General features: G+C 43.1%; 1 protein-coding gene across 1 annotated transcript; it reads right to left on the reverse strand.

Moving 5' to 3' along the window:
- Positions 1 to 1,222: 1,222 nt before the first annotated feature.
- On the reverse strand, positions 1,223 to 20,026 carry mccc2 (methylcrotonyl-CoA carboxylase subunit 2). The gene is made up of 17 exons (XM_084467613.1): positions 19,829 to 20,026; positions 18,545 to 18,611; positions 18,275 to 18,359; positions 17,937 to 18,038; positions 16,469 to 16,596; positions 15,340 to 15,452; positions 13,933 to 14,046; positions 12,318 to 12,382; positions 7,646 to 7,745; positions 6,973 to 7,068; positions 6,415 to 6,487; positions 6,244 to 6,320; positions 4,740 to 4,806; positions 3,582 to 3,738; positions 3,071 to 3,185; positions 2,562 to 2,647; positions 1,223 to 1,681 (listed from the first exon to the last, which is right to left on the reverse strand). Exons 1-17 carry the CDS (start codon positions 19,958 to 19,960, stop codon positions 1,564 to 1,566), a joined length of 1,695 nt encoding a protein of 564 aa, XP_084323739.1. The 5' UTR covers positions 19,961 to 20,026; the 3' UTR covers positions 1,223 to 1,563.
- Positions 20,027 to 25,167: the final 5,141 nt, after the last annotated feature.

A 25,167-nucleotide genomic window follows, 5' to 3' on the forward strand; every position in this document is an offset into this window, starting at 1 on the left:
CTTCTTGCAGTCCAGCAGCGATGGTCATTCAGGAGAACATTCGTCAGAAGCAGAGGGTGGGGCTCGCCAGCTCACTGAGTGGAGGTGCGGCGAGGTAAAGGTTGTAAATGGTTTGGCAACAGACTCCCCCGCGCACACACTTTCACACCTGAGTCAATTTCTTCTTTCCAAAAGTCGAGCCAGCCAGCCCCTTCGTGTTCAAAACAATCCCATTCCCACTGTGTCTCACTTCTCCGGGAAGGATGAAGGAGGTGAGGAGGGGGGCCGAGACATACCCTGGCCCGGTCCTTTCAGCCAGGCTGGCCGGACAAAAAATAAAATACATTCATGACTGCTTTTCAAATTTAAATGCGCCGTTACACCTCTCCTTTGCCTGGATGTGAGTGAAGGAACAGCCAAGTATCTGAATTAGTATTGGTGCCAGAGGGAGTTTTTGATGTGAAATATGAGCCAAGAGCCACTGGGTGGAACCCATTATTTAGAAAGACAGAGGAAGAAAAGCCACCGAATGGAAAAATACTCAACTTTAGCAGTGGGGGAATTTTTTTTATTTCGAGGACTGCTTTGAGGAATATTGCTATATATATGGTGTGTATTATGTGTAGGTTTCCTGCTTAGTGTGGAAAGGCAAAGCCCTCATTTTGAATGGAGCGATATTTTAAAGTGGAAACTATTTATACTTTACTCATTTTCTAAAAAGCAGCATGCTACTTTTAGAATCACCTATATACACCAAGGAGAGAAGATCATCTATGTATGTATGTATGTATGTATGTATGTATGTATGTATGTATTTAAACAGAGATATAGCTATAAATACAAAATACATGATTGGAGAATCATCTTTATAGATGCTACAAACAGAGACCTATTTAGACAATAGCGAATGATCTCCAAACTCTGTGCATAGATCCTCTACGAACAAAGAATAATCTATGAAAAGAGAATAATATTCAGGTCAATGATTGTGTTAAACAAAAGCAACAAAAGGAAAGCTACTTGTTCTGCCGATTCCAGATTGCTTTTAACACTCTTACACTGTGGTGAAATATTCACCTTCAATGCAGTATAATAACTGCTGTCAAATGTTGTAAATTAGAAAATGTCCTATAGCCTGTCTCCATTATACTGAAATAAGTTATTTACAGCCAAACAGTGCCCCCTATTGATTTTTATAAAAGCTGCTCAGCAAAAAAACTATAAATAATCAGTATTGACCATACAGGAAAATCATTTGACATTTATTCCAAACAAGTTTGAAATGTCCACTTATTTGGGTGTTTTTCTAACTCACAGAAATCATTTGTAAAATACACACAAAGCTAACGATTACAACATGACGTCATGATGGTGGATCTTAATGTCACCTACTGTGGAAAAGGCGACCGTTAAAAAAGGCAGTTAACATTGTTCCGGGCACCGCAGACACCCTGACATCGTGTCCTATAAATCTATATTAATATCACTCTCTCCAAACACCAGTAACCGTCCCGATCCCTCCGCAGTCCATGGATTAGTCAAAGCACACATGGCGGGCCTTCCTTTACAGAAGCCATCGGTGCACTACATCCTGAACACGCCAAACCGTGTCTTCTTCATGGGTGCATTGAGCGCGGCGCTGAGACTCAGCCCCAGCACCAGGCGGGTGTCCGCCGGGTCGATGATGCCGTCGTCCCACAGCCTGTCAATCCAAAAACACACACAGCGTGGCGTTACACCACTTGACAGACAGGCAGATCAGATCAGGCAGAACGAGAGCATGGCTAGGTTTGTTGAGAAGTCACCACAGCGCTGGTTTTGTTTCCAAGAAGAACTGTTTCTTCTTCTTCAGCTGGGCTCAACGATAATGAATGAAACAACAGCACCACCACCACCACCACCACCACAAGTGATTTGAAGCATCCATGAAGAGCTGGCGGCATAGTAAGTGTTTCATGCTCTGTGGTAGGCTGGTTACAAACATTTGAACAAACCAAGGAAGATTATTCATTCTCAAGACACTGATCCGGAAACCTATTTGTTCGAGCCCCGAATTGACAAGAGGAGGAACTTATGGGGCTTGAAACGGGACATTCAGCGAGGGAGGGAGTAATGGCTCGTCAGTATTGGGGCAGATGCGACACAGGCAAGTGCAAACAGATGCTAGTTGGTGCGACTGTGCGAGTGAGGGTCTGTGGTGCATGGAGTGGGACTTGTTGCAGCAAAAGACAATTGATGTCATTTGGAAGGCTAGAAATCTCCTGTGAAGAAACTCTGGCTGCGTCACTGAAAAATACTTTTTAGAGCTTTCCCACGCGGCTGTTGAGAGCAATTTCGTTTTCGGAATTGGCCTTTTTAAGGTAGGAAGGTAGGTAGGTAGCTGTGTGACACAATTAGATGTCCTTGTGAAGGGTTTCTACAATACAAGAGATGGCATGTATTTCTATCTACTATATCTTATATTTCTTTCCAAGTTTAAAACTACATCTTGTTCAGATTTGGTGCATGTGGACATGCATGTTGTCCTACTGAACATGGAAAGCAGGGTGTGTTGTACTGGCGGCCCAACATGGGAGACCTACCTGGCACTGCTGAAATAGGGGTTCCCCTCCTCCTCAAAGCGACGTACTATTGGCTCCTTCATGGCAGCCTCCTGTTCTGCGGTGAACTGGGGAGAGATAGTTACGAGTTAGCATGAGAGGGTAAGTAGACCCCCAATTTTAGCAGAAGAGCTTCCACCTATGAATTGCAATTGCAGCAGTCGTGACAACAGACCTTTATACAATAGAAGCTGCAATGTCTGCTGCGGCCCGCTCCTTTGATAGGTCAACTCCATATTTGAGAGGCCGAGACAGGCCTGTAAACCACTCCCAGTAAACTCAAGAGCTGCGGTTTTACTGGATAAAAAGCCCTATTCTTACTGCTTACTGACTCTTTAAAAAAAAGGTAACATAAAATAAACAATAACAACGATTTGACAGTCTCGCGGAAAGCCTTACAGACAACTAAACTCTCTCTGTTCCAATTAGTTTCATTAATTACAATGTGATGCAATTAAAAATCACACACACACACACACACACACACACACCTCTTTGCCCTCGCGGGCCCTCTGGTCCTTAGTGATGGTTGCCAGCACGGTGGCTGCCTGCTCCCCTCCCATCACAGATATCCTGGAGTTGGGCCACATGTAGAGGAACCTTGGGCTACAGGGGGGGGGGGGTCAGACGGTCAGTGTGAGGCCTACTCAACCACTTAACAACCCGTGTAAAACATGACAAATAACTGCATGGAAGACATCTACTCGCAGGGTCAAGTCAAAAAAAGAAAAGATAATAAAAAAAGAAAGACGAATCCATTAACGGTGAATCATCGACCCCCTTTCCACTCCCCTTGTGACACATTTGGTGAATCACCATCCATGTGAGGAGAACGTAATTTCTCTAAATCAGGCCAATGGTTCAGTGATCATGAAATTGATTCATCATATTGGACAATCTGGTGACGTTACTGAATTGAACCGAATTTCAACGGGGAACTTTTAAGTTTTAAAATACAACACAGTAGGGGCCCTAAGCAGACCAGAGGGGGCCCCTGGTTACCTGTAAGCCCGTCCACACATGCCGTAGTTCCCTGCTCCGTAGGAGCCCCCGATGAGCACGGTGATCTTGGGCACGTTGGCGCAGGCGACCGCCGTCACCATCTTGGCTCCGTCCTTAGCGATCCCACCGGCTTCGTACTCGCGGCCCACCATGAAGCCTAACACAGGGAAGGAACAGACACACCACAACATATAGAAAACAAATACATTAAAACAAATGCATATAAAACCATGCTTTTCAGAAGACGAGCATAGAGATCAGTGTCTCGCGTATCAAAAGACAACTTTGTTCAGTCTATTTCTTCTTTCTTATCCTACGTCCGACTGTGCTTGCCCACTTCTTAACACAGAGCTGGGCTAAGTGGCCAGGTCTCCTCTGGGGCGAGTCGCTGTCAACAGTGGGCCTCTTGTGAGACGGCCTGTCGTCTGCGGTCTCGGTGTGGCAGTCACACATGGTCGAACTTGTGGGATATGCCCATTAGTGAAGGTGTGTTGTACAACATCCCACTGCACCACCAAGAGGGTTTTAGCGCTTAGCAGTCGACCCAGTTGTCTTTGGGGCCTGGAGGGAAATGTTCTGCAGGTGTAGTTACTTTTATGTCTACGGGAGTTGGATTTCTTTGTCTTGCCTTCCAGATGTTGAGGAGTTCTTCTGCTGGTGAAGTGTTCAGTGGTTCCACGTTTGTCAGCAAAATTTTTACTAGAATTCAGGCAATTTGGTGGAGGTGTGTCGCTATGGAGAGAATTTCTCTCATGACCTGCTTTTTGCATTTGAGCTCTGCTTGCCACTGTTCTCCGGAATATGTTGTGGGAGCAATGCCGTAGAGTAGGTCTGCCAGTATCTATATGCCAGTAATACACCTACAGCTTGTGTTGAAAGCAGGATCCAAATATGTTTTTTTTACAACGCGAAGATCTTCTCTATAAAGTTAAAGTTAAAGGAATTGAGGTGGCTTCAGATGATAATTATGTAAATTGATATTTCATGGTTCATGTTTTATAGCACCCTAAAAAAGAATTACCACTTCATTTTTGTAATAACAAAACAATAATGAGACCATTCAGAAAATATACATAGTATGGTGCCTCAAATACTATTGCAACCAACACATGTTGGTTTACATGCAATAATGTAGTGATTCAAACAAAACACACTTACCTGTTATGTTTTGCAGAAAAATTAGTGGGATCTTACGCTGACAACATAGCTCAATGAAATGGGTCCCCTGTAGAAGAAGAAAAACAAAGATGTGAATGTATATTTTCATGGGCAGAGCCCAGGAACACAGAAGGTACAATTCAAAGAAATGTGGATTTTACTAAGTAATCACACAAGTCCGCCTCCAATCCACCCAACTACCAGCCAAAAACAGGCCCGCCCTTCTCAGACTCAGAGATTTTAAGGTTATCACACATCACAGTAACGCACTAAAATATTAAGTATTCTCTATAATCAGCATCACATTTGGCACTGATGAAATAATGAAAAGAGCAAATGACATGGTAGCATAATCATCGCAGAGTATACGTCTTGTACAATTGGGAGAGGGTGCCTGTCACCCTAAAAAATACAAAATGACTACAAAAGAGGGTGGCAGGAGTTTAAAAACTGGATCATTAGCCTGTCAACGAGAGCAGCGATTACCATCCACCACAACAGGAACACTTAAGGCCCGACAGTGCTCCAGGAGCCAAGAAGTGAGGGAACGCTGGGTGTGGAACACAAATCAGACCACTGGTTTGCCTTCCGTCATTTTAATCTCAGAACCCTTAAGACAGATGGGGATCCACGATTAAAGTAATAACAATCAGTGTTTGTTTGGCCCGGGATTGAAAAGATACACAGAGAGTGCGTCCGTCTGCCTGTCAGCGCCCGAGACAGGTGGTACTGAGGAGACGCCTCTGACAGCTGTCCTGGAAACCTGTCACTGCTCAACTGATTGGATTGTGTCTTCCACTGTGGCCACAATAGATTTCTCTCCCGTCGTCTGATAAGAGACTTCTTGTTTTGTTTTAAGAAGTATCCGTTAAGGGGGGGGGGGGGGAGTGCAGGAACACAAGGCTTTTATAAATGTGTTAGACGGTATAATTGAAGGCTCTGCACTTCAATGGGGACTTTGGGGGAGTAGGGGCCAGCTGATGTCCTTTAGTTTGTCTGAATACCACCACCACCACCAAGTCATCCAACTGCATTTATTCAAATGTCCTCTTGCCAAATCAAGCGGCGAGCGAGTCTCAAGTGTTATTTCCAATTGACTGGTGAGACAGCGGCCAAGCAGCCACCAGTCACACATCTCAAACGTGTCATGCCAGATTCAAATTGGTTTTATTTAAAGGATCCGCTCGGTGTGAATCTATGCATTTCTTCTCACCAGCGATGCAATACGGACTCCCCTCGCTCGCAAGTAACGGTCTAGCTCACGGCCAACTAATGGGCACTTGCTTTCGGTGGCATGAAACGTCCGTTGTTGTTCAGAAGGACAGTGAAAAAGGAAGAAGAGACGGTTGCTTTGGCCTTCAGAATCCATCGCTCCATGCCATTCATTCGGGCAACTGGACGCCTCAGATTTGTTTTTACTTTCTTCTGTGTTTGTTCAACGGTTATATTGCTCAAAACACAGAGGGAACTGTTTGCCAAAAGTAAGACAGACATAGAAAACTACCTTCTTCGCAGACTCCGAAAACAGCACTCCATTGTTGCCGATGATGCCAACGGGGTATCCGAAAATTCTTGAGAAACCTGAAAACAGTTGGACATTAAAGGGAGACAGAGGTAGAAGCTGAAGAAATGGGAATGTCTGCACTGCAGTGAGAGAATGGATGATTCTATTAACCTGTAACAAGCGTGTCCCCGTAGAACGCTTTGAACTCATCAAATTTACTTCCGTCCACAACCCGAGCAATTACCTGGAATCAGGAGGACACGATAAAAATGAACACTCATACAGAATAAAACGTCATTTTTAACTCTTGGTTAATTGATGATTACATGCAGGGCTATCGTTAAACTAATTGACTAATCACATTTTGTTGGCCATTTGTCAAATTATGTTTTGCGAAAACCACCTCTGAGCCAAAGGGTGTAAATGTTATTCAATTCTAAGAAACTGATCATTTGTCCATAAAGAATTGGTACGTTTTATTGTATTGGGGCAGGAGCTAAACGGCAAGCACTGCCAAATGAAGAACTGTCTTGTACACATATTCAAATGGCTTCAACTTGACACCACATACACACCGCAGCATCCCCGACCAACTGAGGCCGTTACCTTATTCAAATCCATATTTAAACCGTCATGTTGATGAATGATTTATAACAAAGAGAAATCTGCATTTGACAGTGCAAAACCTCAGAAAGAGAGGGTCTGAGTGTGTGTGTGTGTGCGCGTTACCTCTCTGACATCAAAGTTACGTTTGAGATTTGCCCCGACAATGCCGTACAACTCGTCTGCCGGGTAGAGAGGGGGCTCTGACGGCTCGGTGGTCACCTGAGGGGGGGGGGAGAGCAAAATGATGGCAGAGATGTTATGGATGTCTAGACATGGGTAATTATCACAGGGCTCTGCTTTGGCTGCTTCTCCTTCTTTGAGAACTCAGTGTGTGATTCACTGACTCCCACTCATGAATGTCCCTGGCTGGTTATGTATAATGCGGTGCAAAACTTCTGATGTAATTAAACATGCAGTCCAATGATCAGTGAAAAAGAAAAAAAATGTAATTTTAATCATTTTAACTGTTTAATGAGGAATACAACTCTACACTTGCGTAATATGCGTTGCTTTCCCAGATCTCTGCCAAAACAAGGCCTTGAGGGCAACGTGCTAAATGGTTTGAAAGACTACAACTCGCTTGTTTTGATGAGCATAATTTACCCACAGCATGTCACAGTCGTACTGAAATACACCATGTTAAATACATCTAACAAGGAGAAAATGTGGATTCCTGCTGCCGTCTCAGTGGGCGAACAAAGCCTCGATTTCACAAACAAGTCACACGTTAAACCAAGGCCGTCGTCAACATTGTGGGTTTGCTCATGCAGACGGTCGTCATGACAATGTGACTCGCCTCCATGTTCTTCCTGTAGTTGAGGTTGCGGACGGCCTTCCGCGCCAGGTGGAGAGCGTGGTTGTCGTCCAAGGCGTAGTGATCCGTCACACCAGACTTCCTGTGGAACACGAAACCCGTCTGATTACACATTAGCATACATGCATATGTGGATGCGTCGCAGATTACAGATCCAATCAATGATCCCGTATGATATGCTTGAGGATATGATTGACTCCGTAACACACGTGTTGTCATGGGGTATCGTAGTCAGGCGCTCAATTAAGGCTGAGCAAGCGTTGAAGTTTGCATAAAATGCTTAAGCAGATCTCACATACATCCTACATGAAGATATACATAACTAACATAGTAAAACAAACATGAAGGCGATACAAGCCTGTGACTATGCGCATAGCTCCCCACAAGACTATCCTCTGGCCTTCTCCTATCCCCCACCAACACCGACCTTAGCAAGGCTTAAATAGGCTATCCATTGCAGAGCCCATAAGCCAGACCAACATCAAACAGAAATCCATTAATAACAATCACATACTAAAACAGTCAAAAGACACCTTTAATGCATAATTGAAATTTAATACAAATTACAATTTAATACAAACCATTACCTTAGTCTAAAAGTCTGCAAAGACCTACACGTCACACACATTATTCCCAGAAGAGGAAATACCCCTTTAATGTGATGGCCTAAACCGCCGCGATCCCCCGATATAAATATCAGAAGTGACGGGAGAACTGTGGTGAGTATGATTGACTGAAGTTGTGACATTACTGATCACTGCTAGTGGTTAGCGAATGGTTGGATATGAATAATTCATACGATGAAAAGCAGATGAACGGAAATGATCATGGGTGCAAATAGTCACAGTGTTCACATTTAAACTGTATATTGTGTCGGCTACAAAAAAAACTGAGTTGAACCATCTTTGACTTCTTTGACTTGAGATGTTGGAAATAGTCTCTTGGCTTTAATGCCGTAGCACTTACTCCCTAGTGCTGTCAGCACGCCTGAGAATGACGATCGCATAGCGCCTTGTCACACATGCAGACTAGCACTGTTGCATAAAACACGCATGCCATTTCTAAATTAGAACAATTATAATATATATGATGACATGCAAATTATAAATAAATTTACATGTAAGCCATATGGGCTTTAATGAAATGTGATTAGCGATTCAGTTTTTCGCATACGATTAAGAACCAGCCTTTACATTTTCTGCAGTCCTATCCAGAGCCACATCCTTAATCTTGCAGCCACTACTAAATATTCCCCACTCACTGTCCATTAGCCGTGTTGCACCAGCACAGGAAACACCGGCTCAGACAGGGCGGTGGGAGGTCATGGAGAGGCTGCTTCCTACAATGTTGCTATGGCGCCGGTGAGACGGCAGCCTGTTGCGTGCAGCTCTGTGTAGTGTGTATGTTAAATGTCGATTTAGTATTATTATTTTTTTGTATTTTTCTAGACTTATTTTTCTAAACTTCCTATAAGTGTGTTAGCTACAACTTTTGAGTGTTGTCAAGTTCTTAACCAAGACTTAACCGGAATGGGAGTGGAAATATGTGCCTAATATCGGCCAGACGGACGGAGCAAACTGCCGTGGTATACACCCGTTGGGAACTGATAAGCCTGGTACATGGCTCAATATTTGGGATTCGACATGACATACCGAAGGAACTCTTACAGAGGAGACATCGGGGAACCCGTGCAGGGATGAAGAGAAACAAGAGGAGGTTGGCGAGAACATGGAGAGAGACTTTTAAACCAGCCCTACCATCTATCACAATGGGGAATGTTTGCTGCCTAACGAACAAATTCGAAGAATTGGAAAGCCTGGTGAGGTACCAGAAATTGTACCGGGAGAGCAGTATTGTATGCCTGACAGAGACGTGGCTGACGGAAAACACGCCTGACTCCCTGAGCAGTTTCACCGGCTTCAAGACAATCCGAGCGGACAGGGACACCGGAGCGAGCGGTAAGCAGAAAGGAGGGGGGCTTTTACTGCTCGTCAACAACAAATGGTGTAACCCTAATCATGCCACTGTCAAAGAACAGATATGCAACAAGGACATTGAACTTTTAGCGGTTAGTTTAAGGCCATACTACCTACCCAGAGAGTTCACTGTGGTGATAACTATTGCTGTTTACATTCCCCCATCTGCCAAGGCGGAAGTCGCGTGTGACGAGCTTCACACCACTATCGCGAGACTTCAGTCCAAGTTCCCAGAGGCGTTCATTGTTGTGTCTGGAGATTTCAACCATGTCTGTCTCTCTAAGACTTTGCCTACTTTTAAACAGTTTATTGACTGTGCAACTAGAGGTGGTAAAACACTTGATCTCTTGTATGCAAATGTGAAAAATGCATACAAATGTACAGCACTGCCCCCTCTTGGTCGATCAGACCACGACATGCTACATCTCTCTCCCTCCTACACCCCAGCTGTAAAGAGGCTGCCTGTCACCACCAGAACATCAAGAGTCTGGCATCCTGAGGCTGATGAAGCCCTGAGGTGCTGTTTTGAGACAACAGATTGGGATGTGTTCTGTGAGGACTATGGGGAAGACATCGACGGCCTAACAGAATGCATTACCAATTACATCAATTTCTGTTATGATGACATCATGCCATCCAGGGTAATTCGTTGCTTCCCTAACAACAAACCATGGATAACCAGCAGCCTGAAGTCCTTACTAAATGAGAAGAAAAAGGCTTTCAGGGAGGGCGACAGGAATAAAATCAAAGAACTTCAAAAGGAACTTAAGGTGAGGATTAAGGAGGGGAAAGAAGCATTTCGGCTCAAACTGGAACAACAGTTGCAGCAGGATGGAGTGAAGCAGGTATGGGCTGGAATGCGAAAGATCACGGGCATGAAGCAGAAGGGCAGTACACTGCCTGATGGTGAACTGAGTCTGGCCGATGATCTGAACAGATTTTTCAACAGATTTGACTGCCCCACACCACCACTACCGCCCCTACCTGGTCTGCTGACCAATGCTGCTTCCTCACCACCTCCCCTCCCTCTCTCCAACACTCCTGAGATGTTACCTGCACAGAGTCCTCTCTTCTCACCTCCTACTCCACCAGCAACCCCACCTATGACTTTCCATACTGCCCAGGTTAAGATGATGCTGTACAGGCTGAAGCCAGGGAAAGCAGTGGGGCCCGATGACATCAGCCCAAGGCTACTGAAGACTTGCTCTTCAGAGTTGTGTGGTATTCTTACACACCTGTTCAACCTGAGCTTGCGCCTACAGAAGGTCCCAAGGCTGTGGAAAACATCTTGCCTAGTACCTGTCCCAAAGAAGACCCATCCCACAAACCACAATGATTACAGACCAGTAGCTCTCACTTCACATATCATGAAGACATTTGAGAGACTTGTCCTCTCCTCCCTCTGCACTAGTGTGTCTACGCAAATGGACCCTTTACAGTTTGCATATCAGCCTAACATTAGTGTTGATGATGCCCTCATTTACATGCTGCAGAGGGCATACACACATCTGGACACCCCTGATGCATCTTTAAGGATAACATTCTTTGACTTCTCATCTGCCTTTAATACCATCCAGCCACGTCTGCTAGGGGAGAAGATGGAGATGATGAAGGTGGATCCATTACTGGTACTGTGGTGTTTGGACTACCTTTATCTCAGACCACAGTATGTGCGCCTACAGAACAATATTTCATGCACCATCCTCAGCAGCACAGGGGCTCCACAAGGAACTGTTCTGGCTCCATTCCTGTTCACCATCTACACAGCGGATTACAAATACAACACTAAAAGCTGCTTCTTGCAAAAATATTCAGACGACACAGCTGTTGTTGGCCTCATTAAAGGGGGAAATGAGGAGGAGTACAGAGACACCATAGACAATTTTGTGGAGTGGAGTACACACAATAATCTCCATCTCAACACCACAAAGACAAAGGAGATAGTTGTGGATTTCAGGAGGGGAAGGAGGAGGACTCAACCAACACCAATCAGCATCGGGGGCACTATGGTGGAGATGGTCGCCAACCACAGGTACCTTGGTGTGCAGCTCGACAGTGAGCTGGACTGGAAAAGTCATATGGAAGCGGTGTACAAGAAGGGACAAAGTCGACTCTTTTTCTTGAGGAGACTAAGGTCATTTAACATCTGCCAACCCCTACTGTGCACTGTCTACCACACAGTGGTGGCCAGTGCTCTGTTTTTTGCTGTGGCATGTTGGGGAGAAGGCGCCTGCACAGCGGACAAAAAGAGACTGGACAAGCTGATCAGGAAGGCCAGCTCAGTGGTCGGGGCTGAGCAGCTAAAGGTCCAGCAGGTGGCAGAGGCCAGAATCCTCAACAAACTGGCCTCAATAATGTCTAACCCCACTCACCCACTCCACGCCCTGAAGGTGATCAAGAACAGCACCTTCAGCCAGAGACTAATTGCACCAATATGCAAAACGGAGCGGTACAGGAAGTCCTGTATACCAGCTGCCATACGGTTTTACAATGCACAAAATTAACTTTGCACCTTATAGTATTTAGTATTTATTATTGTAGTATTTAAGTATTTTAGCATATGAGGGAATGTGTGTTTGTTATGTCTGTCCACGCTGTTGTGACACTGTAATTTCCTGTAAAGGATTATTAAAGGATCTATCTATCTATCTATCTACAATAAAAGACTGGCCTCTTACCTGCAGTGAAGATCAGCCCCGCCGAGGTCCTCTGCAGACACCTCTTCTCCAGTGGCAGCTTTCACCTTCATGAAGAAGCAGAGATATTCTCTCTCAAAAGGAAACCAGACCAAAAACAGTTACACTGATACACTGATACACTAAACAGATACACTGACCCGGTAGACTAGCTAGGGGCGGAATTCTTTGGGTATCTTATGACTTGATTTCGATTCTTGGGGGTAACGATTCAATATAAAATGAACTAAAATGAACATTTCCGGACCAGTGCTAAGAAAGGTGATGGTGCAAATTATGTCATAATGCAGAGTAAAGTATGCATAGCATTATGGTTTTTTTTTTATATCGGAAAATGTAATACCAATTGATTGCAAAAATGTTAACAAACAAAAGGTACATTTTTCGGAAGTTGTGAATCAATCTCAAATCATAGAAGATAAGAATCCTGATTCTAAAGTCAATAAATGTTTCCTTACACCCCTGACCAACTCCTCAGATAATAACCGATGTCTGCGGAGCAGGAAATAGTTGAGTTCCTGAATGCGTATCCGTGCTGCCTCTGGTCATTACTGCATCAGGGCTCTCCGATGAGATTAGACAGCAGTCTATTAGATGTTCCAGGAATAAGATCTACATGTGGTGATGAAGCCGTGTGGTGCTACACTGTGGCGCCAACAGGCAGATAGCCCCAACCACTCATCCTTTTACCATAACCAGAGAAAATAACCAGAGAAGAGGCACAGGCCTTTCAATAGCCATCCTTGTGTTATATGGAAGTGCCTCGTCATTAGGCATGGGCGAAACGATTCTTTTCCGGGAATCAGTTCTTTCAGTTCCCTTCACTATCACAAATTGTTCGTTTGATTTGTTCGTTCAGTACGTTCAGTTGGTTAAGTCATATGGTCTGTTACGTCATTTGGCAGGGAATCTCAGGTGTCTGGCCTCACCACTTTGCTTGTAAATATGAGGTACGCCTGCAAATGGAGCCTTTTAAAACACCAGAAGTTCTCAGACGGTGAGAGTGCTCGGGAAAACAGCTAATTTCTGTAGCATTACAACGCCGCTCGAGCATTACATGTGTGGTTTTAAGAAGAATAGCCCAAGCTGCCTCAACCACCATGAGAACGTTTTAGACTCAATCAATATGAAGTCGAGGGGAGACAAAGCTGTTTGTTTGTATCTTTTATTTACGTGACCATATTTTTGTTTTATGTTAAAAAAAAAATGAATCAGTTCTCTTGTTTTGGGAATCAGTTCTTGTCATTCACCTTCGGGATTCGTTCGTTCTGACCGAATCGTTTGCGAATCGCCCATGCCTACTCATCATGTTCATATAGTAGTGAGTATCCAAAGACCTTTAGGTGTAAACGTCATTGAGATTTGATAGAAACATTTACTTTCGTAATAATATTTTGCCCGAAATCCGACACCCAATGGGGTCGGGACCCCGAGGATTGAAAGCTCTGTAAGACATTAGGGATGGAACTTATGGAAGTATTTTTCGAGACAACCTTGCCACTTCCCCATCAGGCCTATCCTAACCTGCCCTATCCATGCAGAGCAACACATTATCAATGTCCGCGTTCTCTGTAGCATATCGAGGATGGGACCCTACCAGAGGCGGTCCTCCCAGGAAAATGGTTCCTTGCTTGCGCACGATGATGCTCTCGTCGGCCATGGCCGGTACGTAGGCCCCCCCGGCCGTGCAGGAGCCCATCACCACCGCGATCTGTGAGGAGGAAGGGTGGCGTTAACAGACTCACTCTGTAAACCGTATGCGTGTTCAGAGGTTTGCTGTGAATTCTGGGTCGACCACAAAACAGCAGGCCGAGAGAGGAGTTGGGGTAAAGGCTGAGACGGGAGCGAACCAGCAATGGTCGGTAAACTACTGGTGTTCCAAGTTCCAAGAATGCTGACCATGCCGCTCTTCCGGCCCTCATTTATCAAGGTGATGCGAATGATTCTTAAAGCCCCTGGGCTATAATAATTAAATGATCCTCCGTGCAACACACAACACAGAATTCTTAAAATACAGTCCTGTCTCATTCACGTCGCAGATGCTTTGCATGGCTAAATATATTTGGGTTCACGCTACAAACATGAACCGGAGTTTGTGCTCTGTATGCGTTGGGCTTCAGAGATAGAGCTTGTAGCCCGTAGTAGCTTGTATACTAACGCCAACGTTTTATCCTCAACAGTTGAAAATATATAAAGAGCCATCTGCATCATTTTTCAATACGGAGGCTTTCAAAACAGGGTCAAACTCGCTTGGCATCCCAGACTCCTCGGTAATTAATGTTGACAACGCTGCCAAATATTTCATCGGGTCCTCAGAAAGGCCCCGTCCGGACGAGAGGAATTAATAGAGTCCCTGCTCTTTCTGAATCCCCCGGGCCGGTAAACACGCGGTGACACCGGCCTATTTACGCTGTGCCGAGGCGCCTGCAGGCATCGCCTTCGTATGATTACAACCACCCTCGTGTTCCGGAAGTTTACATTTTCCACTCACTACAGCCAGTGCCGAAACACAACTCTAAATCTCCAACTCAAATAAACCAACACAAAACTGATTGCACATGTCTGTTCGAAAAAAGGGGGTGACCAGAGAATCTCTGTTGGCGCATACTCGGTTGAACTGTGGCATTCACTTTTTCAGGACATTCTTTTACATGTTGCACAGCTTCTCTCTCGGTTTCACTTGCCTTCTGTTTTGTGCCCGACTTCATCAATTTTTCATCCCCTATGATAACGTTATAGCAGTGTAGCGCAGCAGGGTCTATGACTTCCAGTCCGATCGGCTAACAGAGTTGGGCCTTCCTGTGTGGCTAGCAATAAAACTAGAGACTGAAATATGGAGTGACAAGAATAAAATGAAACCAATTTCGATATATAAATCATTGCTTAGTTTCAATGGTTCATTCAACGAGCAAGCGATGGATTCTTTAAAATGAAAAAAAGATAAATAATAGTAAGACTACGATTTATTGGAGAGAAAAGACAAATCACGACCGCCCAAACTCACCTGGGCCAAGCCCTCGGAGGACAGCTTTGCCTGGTTGAAAAAGATCCTTCCAAAGTGATCCCTGTCAGGGAAGACATCAGCCTGCCTGGGCAGATTGGCCCCTCCGGAATCCACTGGGAACGCAGGGAGAGAGCTCCATCATCGGCTGCTCGGCAGACCTTTGATGTCTGCCCTGTAGCCATGCGCTGGAAGACCTTTCATTCCCTTGTATAGTCTAGTCCGACCTACTCGCCTGCCCCGGGGGCAGCCGTTTAGGCTGATCAAAGCTGATGTATTGTGGAAGGAAGGAACACAGACCTTTCTCCCCCCGGGCCAATAGACTCTCACACAATTAGCCAGTTGAGATATGGCCCATTGAATTTTCATTTATCATGTAAAATACAATTTTGCGCCGCTTAACGGATTCTCCGGTGTTAACAAATACGCGCCTAATGTTATTATCCGTCTCATCAATAATCATAGGCTTAATCATTTCTCCACTGTAGCTCCATAAACAAGAGGAGCTAAACAGAGTCCTTTGGTGAGATGGGAGCAAGTAATAACAGCGATAACAATTTCAAATCCACCCCCGAAAGAAAAATAAGTGGAACAAGCAGTCACTGCTGGACTTGAAAAAGCAGGCAAAAGCCCCGTACATTAATCGTGCAGTGCTTTATTTGGCCGTGTCGGACTCGATAAATGGTGCCCAATCTTTCGGGAGCCCCGAGGGCTTCATCCGGGCAGTGCTTTTCTACGGAGGCGGCACCCAGGTAGGAATCACTAGGTCAGGCTTAAAACCGCACTCTTTCTCTACATTTGTGTGCTTTATCTTAGAATGCCGTGTCCACCAACAAACCAACACTGATAATGGAGCGTTTACTTGTTCCATGTTATCCATTATTCACTCCGGGAAAAGTCTATAAAAAGCTGCCGTCGTCCTTAAACATGGATTTCTCTACACTTTTTGAACAACAACAACAAACAAAGTTCTGTTGATAAAGTAGTGCGTGTCAATTTATGACAACATGTCATTGTATGTATTGTATTGTAACAGCTTTCACGTCTCCCATGGCAACAGCTTTTCCTAAACAGCCAGCCCTGATTAGGCACTCCTCTACGACCGAATAGAACGTAAAGAACATCCACTCACCTAGATATATGCATGGCAGGTGGTTCTGCTGGGCAATTTCCTGTGCGCGGAGGTGCTTCTTCACTGTTACTGGGTAGTATGTCCCTCCTTTGACTGTGGCGTCATTGGCAACAATGACACACTCCACTCTGTGAGGGATGAAACGGCACAAGAACTATACAGTGAATCCCTGCTAATGGAGCTTGTGCATCACAACCAAGCAGCAGACATGACGGAGGAGATGAGAGTAGTCCCTTAATGGCCTTTGGGTGGTGAGAGGTAGGTGGATGCAGCAACACCGCCATTCTAGGTCAATGGGAAGGAATGGGGTTTCAATCGCGCAAAGCCAATAAATGTTTTTTTTCATTTGGTTGGGCTCCCAGTTGCTAGTTCTTCTTCATGTTATGTACTTGATAGATAGCGATTACAAAGACGTTATCAATGAAATCACATCTTATAACGGATGTGTTCTACGAATAACAAATACTGGCCGACAACCTCTCTCTTTGTTTACCAGAATCGTACTATTGACACTGCTAAACCCCTCCCACCAGCAAGCCGAGCTACACTAGGTCGTGTCACACAGTAGCAGCGCAAGCTGGCCAGGAAAGACTGGACAGAACACTGTCATTCTGTTATTCTCCCACCTACTAACTGGGAGGAGTTCAGTCTAACATAATGCTATTTAATTGAGTGTTAATACATAATACATGTAACTGTTAAAGTTCAGCCATCAACGCGCCACATACGGTATATTTCGTCGGCTACATATTTTTCAAAGCGGTGACACTCCATGGAAGATTGATCTACACCCTCCAAACGATGGTGTGTAAGCCAACGGGTGACCTCCCAGACGCTACCACCGCGATCACAACACGGCGCCTCCAGACTTGGCGTGCTACACCACAGTGGGATGCACTCGACTGGTTTCAGACCACACTTGTTCAGCCCCTCTTTGTTAGAACTATTGATCGTTCGGATTCGCTGTGTGATTGTTTGGCTACAGAACACTTGGGCAGTACTTTCGTTTAAGAGTGGCTCGGTTGAATTGGACCGCTTCCACTTCTATTGTGTTGCGAGAAGCTGCTACTGGCTAAGAGAGTCAGACTCAAAACAGGGGAGATGGCATCAAGAAGATTGTTAAAAAGGTATAGAATAGTTGTAAGTCGATTTTTTTTTTGTATTCTTGCTGCCTATTATCCATATTGGTGCAATGTATCAGGGGTAGTAACCAAAATAAACAAGTGAAAAACCCAGTTTCAGCTTTGTGCTTTTCTGGACAAGACATGGAGAGAGACAGGACGTGGGTTGAAGAAGAGGACTGCCATGTTGCATAGGATTGCAAGTAGGAATCAAACCTTGATCACTCGCTACGAGGCAAATTATCTACCTGGTTGTAGAACACTAGCAGGTTGAGCCACCAGGTTTAGTTACGTATTTGTAAAACTGCACCTGACCTTGATTAAGAAGATATTCAAGGTATTCTTACCCAGAAACTCGTCCGATTCCAGTAATAATACCTCCGGCTGGGACCTCTTCCTTGCCGTACAACTGATATGCTGCAAACTGGGAGAACTCCAAAAATGGCGTCCTGACGACAAGAGGAAAAGCAGTACATAGTTTTAATATAAAGCATAATGTTGAAATGTTGTATTATTCTAAATAATAACCATTAGTACATATCCACTTATATGCAATTCATGTTATATTTCATTGAACACATGGTTTATTAGAGACTACAGTGTCATGGAGGAAATATTAAATGTGATGTTTATTATTAAACAAACGTCAAAATGTGCAAAAGTGCCTATTGGAGGAAAGCAGTACCCAGGATCCAGAAGTCTGTCTATGCGTTCTCTGGGTAGGAGCTTGCCCCGAGAGACGTGAAGGTTCCTGGCCTTCTCCCCTCCACCTGAATCAACCAAAGCAAGCTCTGTTCATTATCGCACCACCGGTGAGATCCACATGCCTTTTTACATCCCCTAATGTTTATCACATTCATATCGTGAGGCTTGACAAGAACACAGTACATTAAACATTAACCTCATAACATAGTAGGGCCTACAGCTTAATCCTCTCATGAATCATGACACTTACCAAGTTTGACCTTCTCTGACCGGGTTTTTAGTTCTTCAACAAGAGCTTGCATTCGCTCATAATTTTCCTGAAATTACAAATATCTAGATCAGTCAAGGATTTCATAAGAATACCTCAAGAATAATATGATGTTGCCAACTGTTTGCATCCATAATTATCTACTACAAAAACACATTCTGCTGAGATGGCTAACAAAGGAGGCAGGCGACTATGAAGTCTCAATGTCTATGTATGAAATTTGCAATTGAACATTAAATAAAGTTATGTTTAATCGATGGGGTCAAGAAGTTATGCCTGGATTTGTTTTCTCATGCATTCTTCATATTGTGGAAGCAAAAATAATAATTTAGTTCATGTGCTCATAACTCAAGGATATCATTAGTCAATTCTTTATTTTTTGCTGTGGCTCTACGCCAGCAGGTATATTAAGTATACTAGTAACATATCAAGAAGACAGGTGTCAATCATGCTTCACTTTCTAGCGGTTCAGCTCAGTGTCTAGGTCTTTGGTTGAGTGTATTCAGAAGGTGCCCTTCAATATATGACATGTTGACATATTTGACAGCTTATACAATGCAGAGATCCTTTATTAGATCACATAACATAGTAGGTCCTCAAATCTGCCAGCATGGTCAAGTCTAGGGTTCAGCAAAAACGTGATTCAATAAATAGAAGAGCTTCTGTGCAATGAAGACGGAATTATGTTGAGATAACCAACACCAACAGAAAAATAAAGACTATAACGCCACCAAGTGTCGTTATTAGGTATTGCACCAATATAACAAAATATACTTGCATCGCTATTTCACACTTTATTTTATAAATGGTTTGGAAAAGGCTAACGTTATAGCCCAGTATTGTGCTCTGTGTATTCATATTGTGTGTTTGGTGTTAGTGAGATATTGTGGATGACATTTAGTGTCATTCATTCTGATAACTAGATCAATCTAAAGGACTGTGTCTAATACATAATTATCTAAGCTACCTGGTTCAATATAAATCAATCAAATGTGGGGGGCACAGTTCAGGCATCATAGTAGTGATGCCAAGACCTTTACCCCATGATGTCTCAAGGTTTGACCTCACCGAGGAAAGTGAGTCCGCAAAGTAACCAGGAGTGTATATTATATTAGTTGCTCGTAACGTGCATGTGACCATCTGTGGGTATTCATGGATAACATCATAATTTCCTCGAGTCATCCAAGAAGGTATCGTACAAGTGAGATGTCAATACAAAACATATTATGCATGTTTCCATTAGCCGAGTTTAGCACCAAACGTCACCTGGTAGTCGGCAGACTGGGAGTCAGGCGCCGAGCCGAGCGTCGCTACTTGGTCGCCATAGTAAGTCCTGGAGGAGGCCAAGCCGACACTTCTGCAGCGGAGCAGCCATGGCCTGACCTTCTGCAGAAGCATGTTGCAAAAGTTACCAGCAGTTCACTTGCCAAGCAACTGTCTTCTCTGCTAGCAGGTTAGCCCTACCACCAAATCTCTTCTTCTGGTGCAACACAGAAGCGACGTGTTATTATCGCCACCTAGTGGCAAGAATAAGTACTTACTTCAATTCTACTTTTTTAATGCAAGATGGGAAATTATGGAAATGGTTACTTATGTGGTCCTACACAATGCAATTGTTGTTATATTGTAATATATAGTGATATTAAATATGGGATTTATTATGTGGACTAGAAGTATTTTCCTTGGAAGACATTTCAGTCTATGCCTACCACATCTTTTAGCCAGGCAGTACAAACAGTTGCAACCAAGAATATGCTTAGTGACTGTAGCTTGCATGATACAATAGGAAACGTAACCTCACTTTTTTGAGTAAAGTTAATAGAATATAAGATGAAACTGATACTGAAAGTGATGTTGTCCCTATCGGTTCAGTGGACATGGTCAGGTGTGCAGGTGGGTTCCCCAGACAAACTGTTAAGCCACCATCTCAGCTACCAAGTGATCATCTGTAGTTCTTAAAAGAAAAATTATTTATTAAAAATTATTAAAAATTATAGTTATAATTTATAAAATTATATAATGTGAAGGCAAAGCGCAAAAGAGCACAACAGCGGGATACAGCCTTTTGTTGTTGGCCCCTAGAGAGCCAGTTAAAGGGCCCCTATTTTACCGTGTTGATGAGCCATTACAAGACATTTAAAAATCGATCCTTTAGTGACATCACACATGAGAGTGGCCAACCAGAAGTATGATGGATGGATTAGACCTCACTGGGTAGGCTGGAACCTGGTAGCACCTGGTGATACAATAGAGGTCTGTGGGTTCGGTAGGACTTATTAGTCCACTGTGTCCTACACACAGACCTCTGCTTAGTGGTCACAGCGAGAAGCATTGTGTTTATGAATCAGGCATTGAACAGCCCTAATCAAGTTGAAAACTAATTTGGCCAACTGAAATGATAATAAATGATAATTATTTTGCCATATTCTCGGTTACATCTTCAACATGGTTAGGAAATCAATATCATGCTGATTTTAAACAGAGAAGAAAGAATAAGGGGAAGAAAAAAAGAATTATAAATTATAATTGGAAGCTAAAGTTGGTTTTAAGTGGGGGATCGGAGCCTAAAAGCTTCAATGAAAAGCGATGACAACTCCTGACCCGTGAAGTGCTTTATTCCTAGTGAGAGTGCACCCAGCAGATTGGCTGAAGAGCTTTCCACACAAAGCTTTTTGTTCCGTTACTCAGAAGGGCCCTTTCCACTCCTACACTAGCCACCTTTTCGATCAACGTGCATGGAAATGCTCGTGACCTGCACTCACGCGGCTGCTACTGTTTTCTTAGGAAATGTACAATTCCCTTCTCTCCTCTCTCATCTCTCCTCTCCGAGTGAGCGTCCCTGCCGCCGACCTGCCTTGTCTGCTGTTGCGCAGCAACTCTCCAAGCCGGTCGATCATGATTGCGTTGCCATGCGTTTTCATACCATGACAGGGGGCTGGCTGCTCACAATATTAGGTGGTTAACATGAATAAACATTTTTACGTTTCTGTAATCGTCATTTTTATGAGAATTGTGCACTCGTGCATGGTAGCCTTCATCTGGTAATTATGATCCAATGCGGTTCCATTGATCAATACCAATGCATCTGTGAATGAATGTAATGAATTAATATATTTTTCTCATGGTGGAGTTCAGTTTGACATTTCTCTGTGAACTAGGCATCCCTACCAGATCAACTATATTCAATAAGCATGTGGCTTAAATTCTTGGATTATCAACCAGTAAAAAACTGTGTGAGGAAACCTGGCCCCCAGGGGCCTCAAAGTCAGTCTGTCATAATATCAAGACAAATAAGCCGTAAAAAAATGTATACTTTTCAAAATAAACAATATTGATTGTTTAAGTTATTGCTTTGGTCTTGCCACAGTGGAGAAACCCTGTTTTATGTTAACATCTCTGCACGCACGCACGCACACACACACATTGCAGTCACACATGCACGCACACATACACACAGACATACATTCCTATGGAAAGCCATCTTATATAACACACCTTTAGAGTGTGGTTAGGCTGGTTATCCCCTCAGAAAATGACACACAAGACGATTTACAACGTGCAGCATGGTCCCCATGCCCAGAAGAACCACATCATTAAAACAGGATTATACCATTTGTCCTATCATATCCCACCAAGGGGAAGAGAGAGTCAAATATAATCACTTGAATAAATGATGAACCTGGAAGTCCGTCCCGATCTTATATCTTATTAAAAGAGCCAGACTAAAAGTACTCTTCTGCTTCAACCTGGACTTATGGTCCTTATAATTGAGTTCCTCATTAGTCTGACAAGGAGCTATAACAACGCTAAATTTCTATACAGGGCATTTTGATAGAAGACTATGAGCTGTAACTCTTATTACGTGATAAAATGGAATTAGGCCATTATCATTGAATTTTAGTTTGGAGATTTGTTTCTTTGATAAGACATTTTTTACATATTATTGAATTGAGCTTCTAACCTTGTACATTAATAAATGTTCAAGCAACAGAACTTTGTTACTGCATCGCAAATGTGAATGCCTTTGTCTTCACATTTTACCAGATACAAATACAATCCAGGATTTCTGTTTGTGCTCAACTTTTTTCTTGGACTATTTACTATTGTGTATTATATGAATATATTGTTATTTAAAATCCTCGTTATTCATCCTTGTTATTTAACCCTTTGTGTCAAACATTTTGTTTATTGTTGTTTTGAGACTTGAACAACACGTTAAAAAGACAATGTGGAACGATGGTTGTAGAGACAACCACATTCTGATGGTTTTGAATAAAATATGCAGCTACAAGAAAAGAAAAAGAAAACATTTGGGATTCTTGAAAGAAAATTGTAAAAACTAAATTGAACAGCCTTCAAAAACAAAGATTGGTGGTGAAAAAAACAAAACATGAATTGTGTGTTCCCACAACTTAACTAGATGACTGCAAAGGCTGCATTCCTGTAAATCTATTTATTTGTCAGTTTTTGACTATTTGAGAGGGTTGCACACAGGACCATGATATATCATCATGATAATGGTAGCAAATCTACTCAGAAGGCATAACACTCTTTCATCTTGTTTGTTTAACTCTACTTTTACATTTGTCAGGAGTGAAATGCCCAAGTGCTGGTGATATTAAAAACGTTGTAAAAAAGTATGGCTCATTCCTACGTTCACATAGCCCTTTGGGCTCTTCACAAGTGTGGCTGTGAGGGCTGTAACAGGAGTATCACTTCCAGTAATGGTGTAGCCTCCTCCTCCGCACCTCTCACTCGCATCACTTAAAAGCACTCCTGGGCGCTCCAACGTATACACAATCCCACCAAGAGACAGCCGCTATAGAGGTGCTGACCCCTGGCTCGCATTGAAACGCCGAGAGGACACCATTGAAATCCCCCTCGTGAACGTTGAGCATTTCCTCATTTAGACACAAATTGTGTGTGTGTGTGTGTGTGTGTGTGTGTGTGTGTGAGTGTGTGTGGAATAAAAAAAAAATCCATTATGGATTGAGTAGATTTACATGTCTTCATTGCCAAAACAAACCACTATATTCAGTGTTTTAGAGAGACAGCATGCAGGGAGAGACAAGGACTAATAGGAGGACAATGAGGCGTACTTCCAGTGAATTGCAGTGAATTGCATCTGTACTCAAGATGAGGAGTTCATTAGGAGATCCTCTTAATTAACTCACCATCACATGATTACCAAATTATTCATTGCATTGATGAATAATGAATAATAACAAGCAACAGGGACGTGCGCAGAAATTTTGAGGGGCAGTTGCTCTGACCTGAAAAAAGCCCCCCCCCCAAAAAAAAAACTAAAAAACCTCACAGGCTATATGAAGGACTGAGAATAACAGGGTCTTTATTCATATATTATTACAAATAAGTAAAACACTGAAATACAGCACTCAATCACCCTAACTACTACTAATGATAACGCAGGAAAAACATGACTTAAAGAAGGATATAACATGATTACCATTATCGTACCATTACCATTATTACCATTATCATTATTATTTTAATGCCCACTAGAAGCAGTGGTATTTATGTTCTGCTCAGGCAAGCTCTTTGAAAGGACCTCTAAAATAGCCTGTTTTTTTTTTGATTAGTTATTTATCATGCTCCTCATCTTAAATGTAATGTAATTATGAAAAATTGCCAATAGTAGGCTAAAATATGAGTCTATGAGATTAATTAATCAATTAGCCTACACACTGTCATCTTTATCACAATGCAAAGTATCTGTCTCACCTGCTGGGTGGCTTTTTCATAGCCAACCATTCAGTGATGTGCTCCCCTTTGCTGCCTCCTTGAGTTGTCTCTCTCTCTCCTGAATCCGCCTATTTTCAGTGGGTATTTCGGCTTCACTTAACAATAACAATTTGCAAACAATACCCAAAATAGTGATAAGAGTTAGGCATTTAACCATTTTGAATGAAAGAATTCATGTGATGCATTATTTCCATCATTCATTCTTCTTGCTAAAACGAAACGTTGGAAACTAACTATCAGCAGACATGTAGCTTAGTTTGCCTGCCAAAGCCAAATGCCAAGCTAGCTAGCTGTCTGATTATTTAGGCTAAACGTTACGTGGCAAACTGAGCCTGGATTTATGAAGATTTTAATTCATTTCATAAAACTTGATGATGATTGTTCGTTTGTTATACATCTCAAACTCACCTTTTCCGACAAGCAACGCTACAGCGCTGCGGCTACGTAAAGAGTTTGCCCTCCCCCTACTGACTTTCGCTCTCGATGCCCGAATGGAATGGATTTTTTTTTTCTCCCTCGGAAGGGCAACGTGAGTCGAGGAGGGCATATGGGCAGTTGCCCGGGCAACCTGAGCAACCCCCCTGTGCACGTCCCTGACAAGCAATCATAAAAAGTTTAAATTTGTCGTATAATTTCTTTATATTTAGAACTCATTCACAAAATATATTCCTGGTTGGTTTTTTGAATCCGGGTTGGACCAAGGAAATTATATATTATATATTTGAAGACGTTTACAGAAAATAAATTACACATAAAATATAACTGCACACAATAATTTAATAAAGTCAACCACAGACTAGAAAAACAGAGCAAAGGCATTTTGTATTGAAGAAAAACTATTT

The sequence above is a fragment of the Micromesistius poutassou genome, assembly GCF_964030765.1.
Source record: "Micromesistius poutassou genome assembly, chromosome: 5".
In the NCBI taxonomy this organism is placed as follows: domain Eukaryota; kingdom Metazoa; phylum Chordata; class Actinopteri; order Gadiformes; family Gadidae; genus Micromesistius; species Micromesistius poutassou.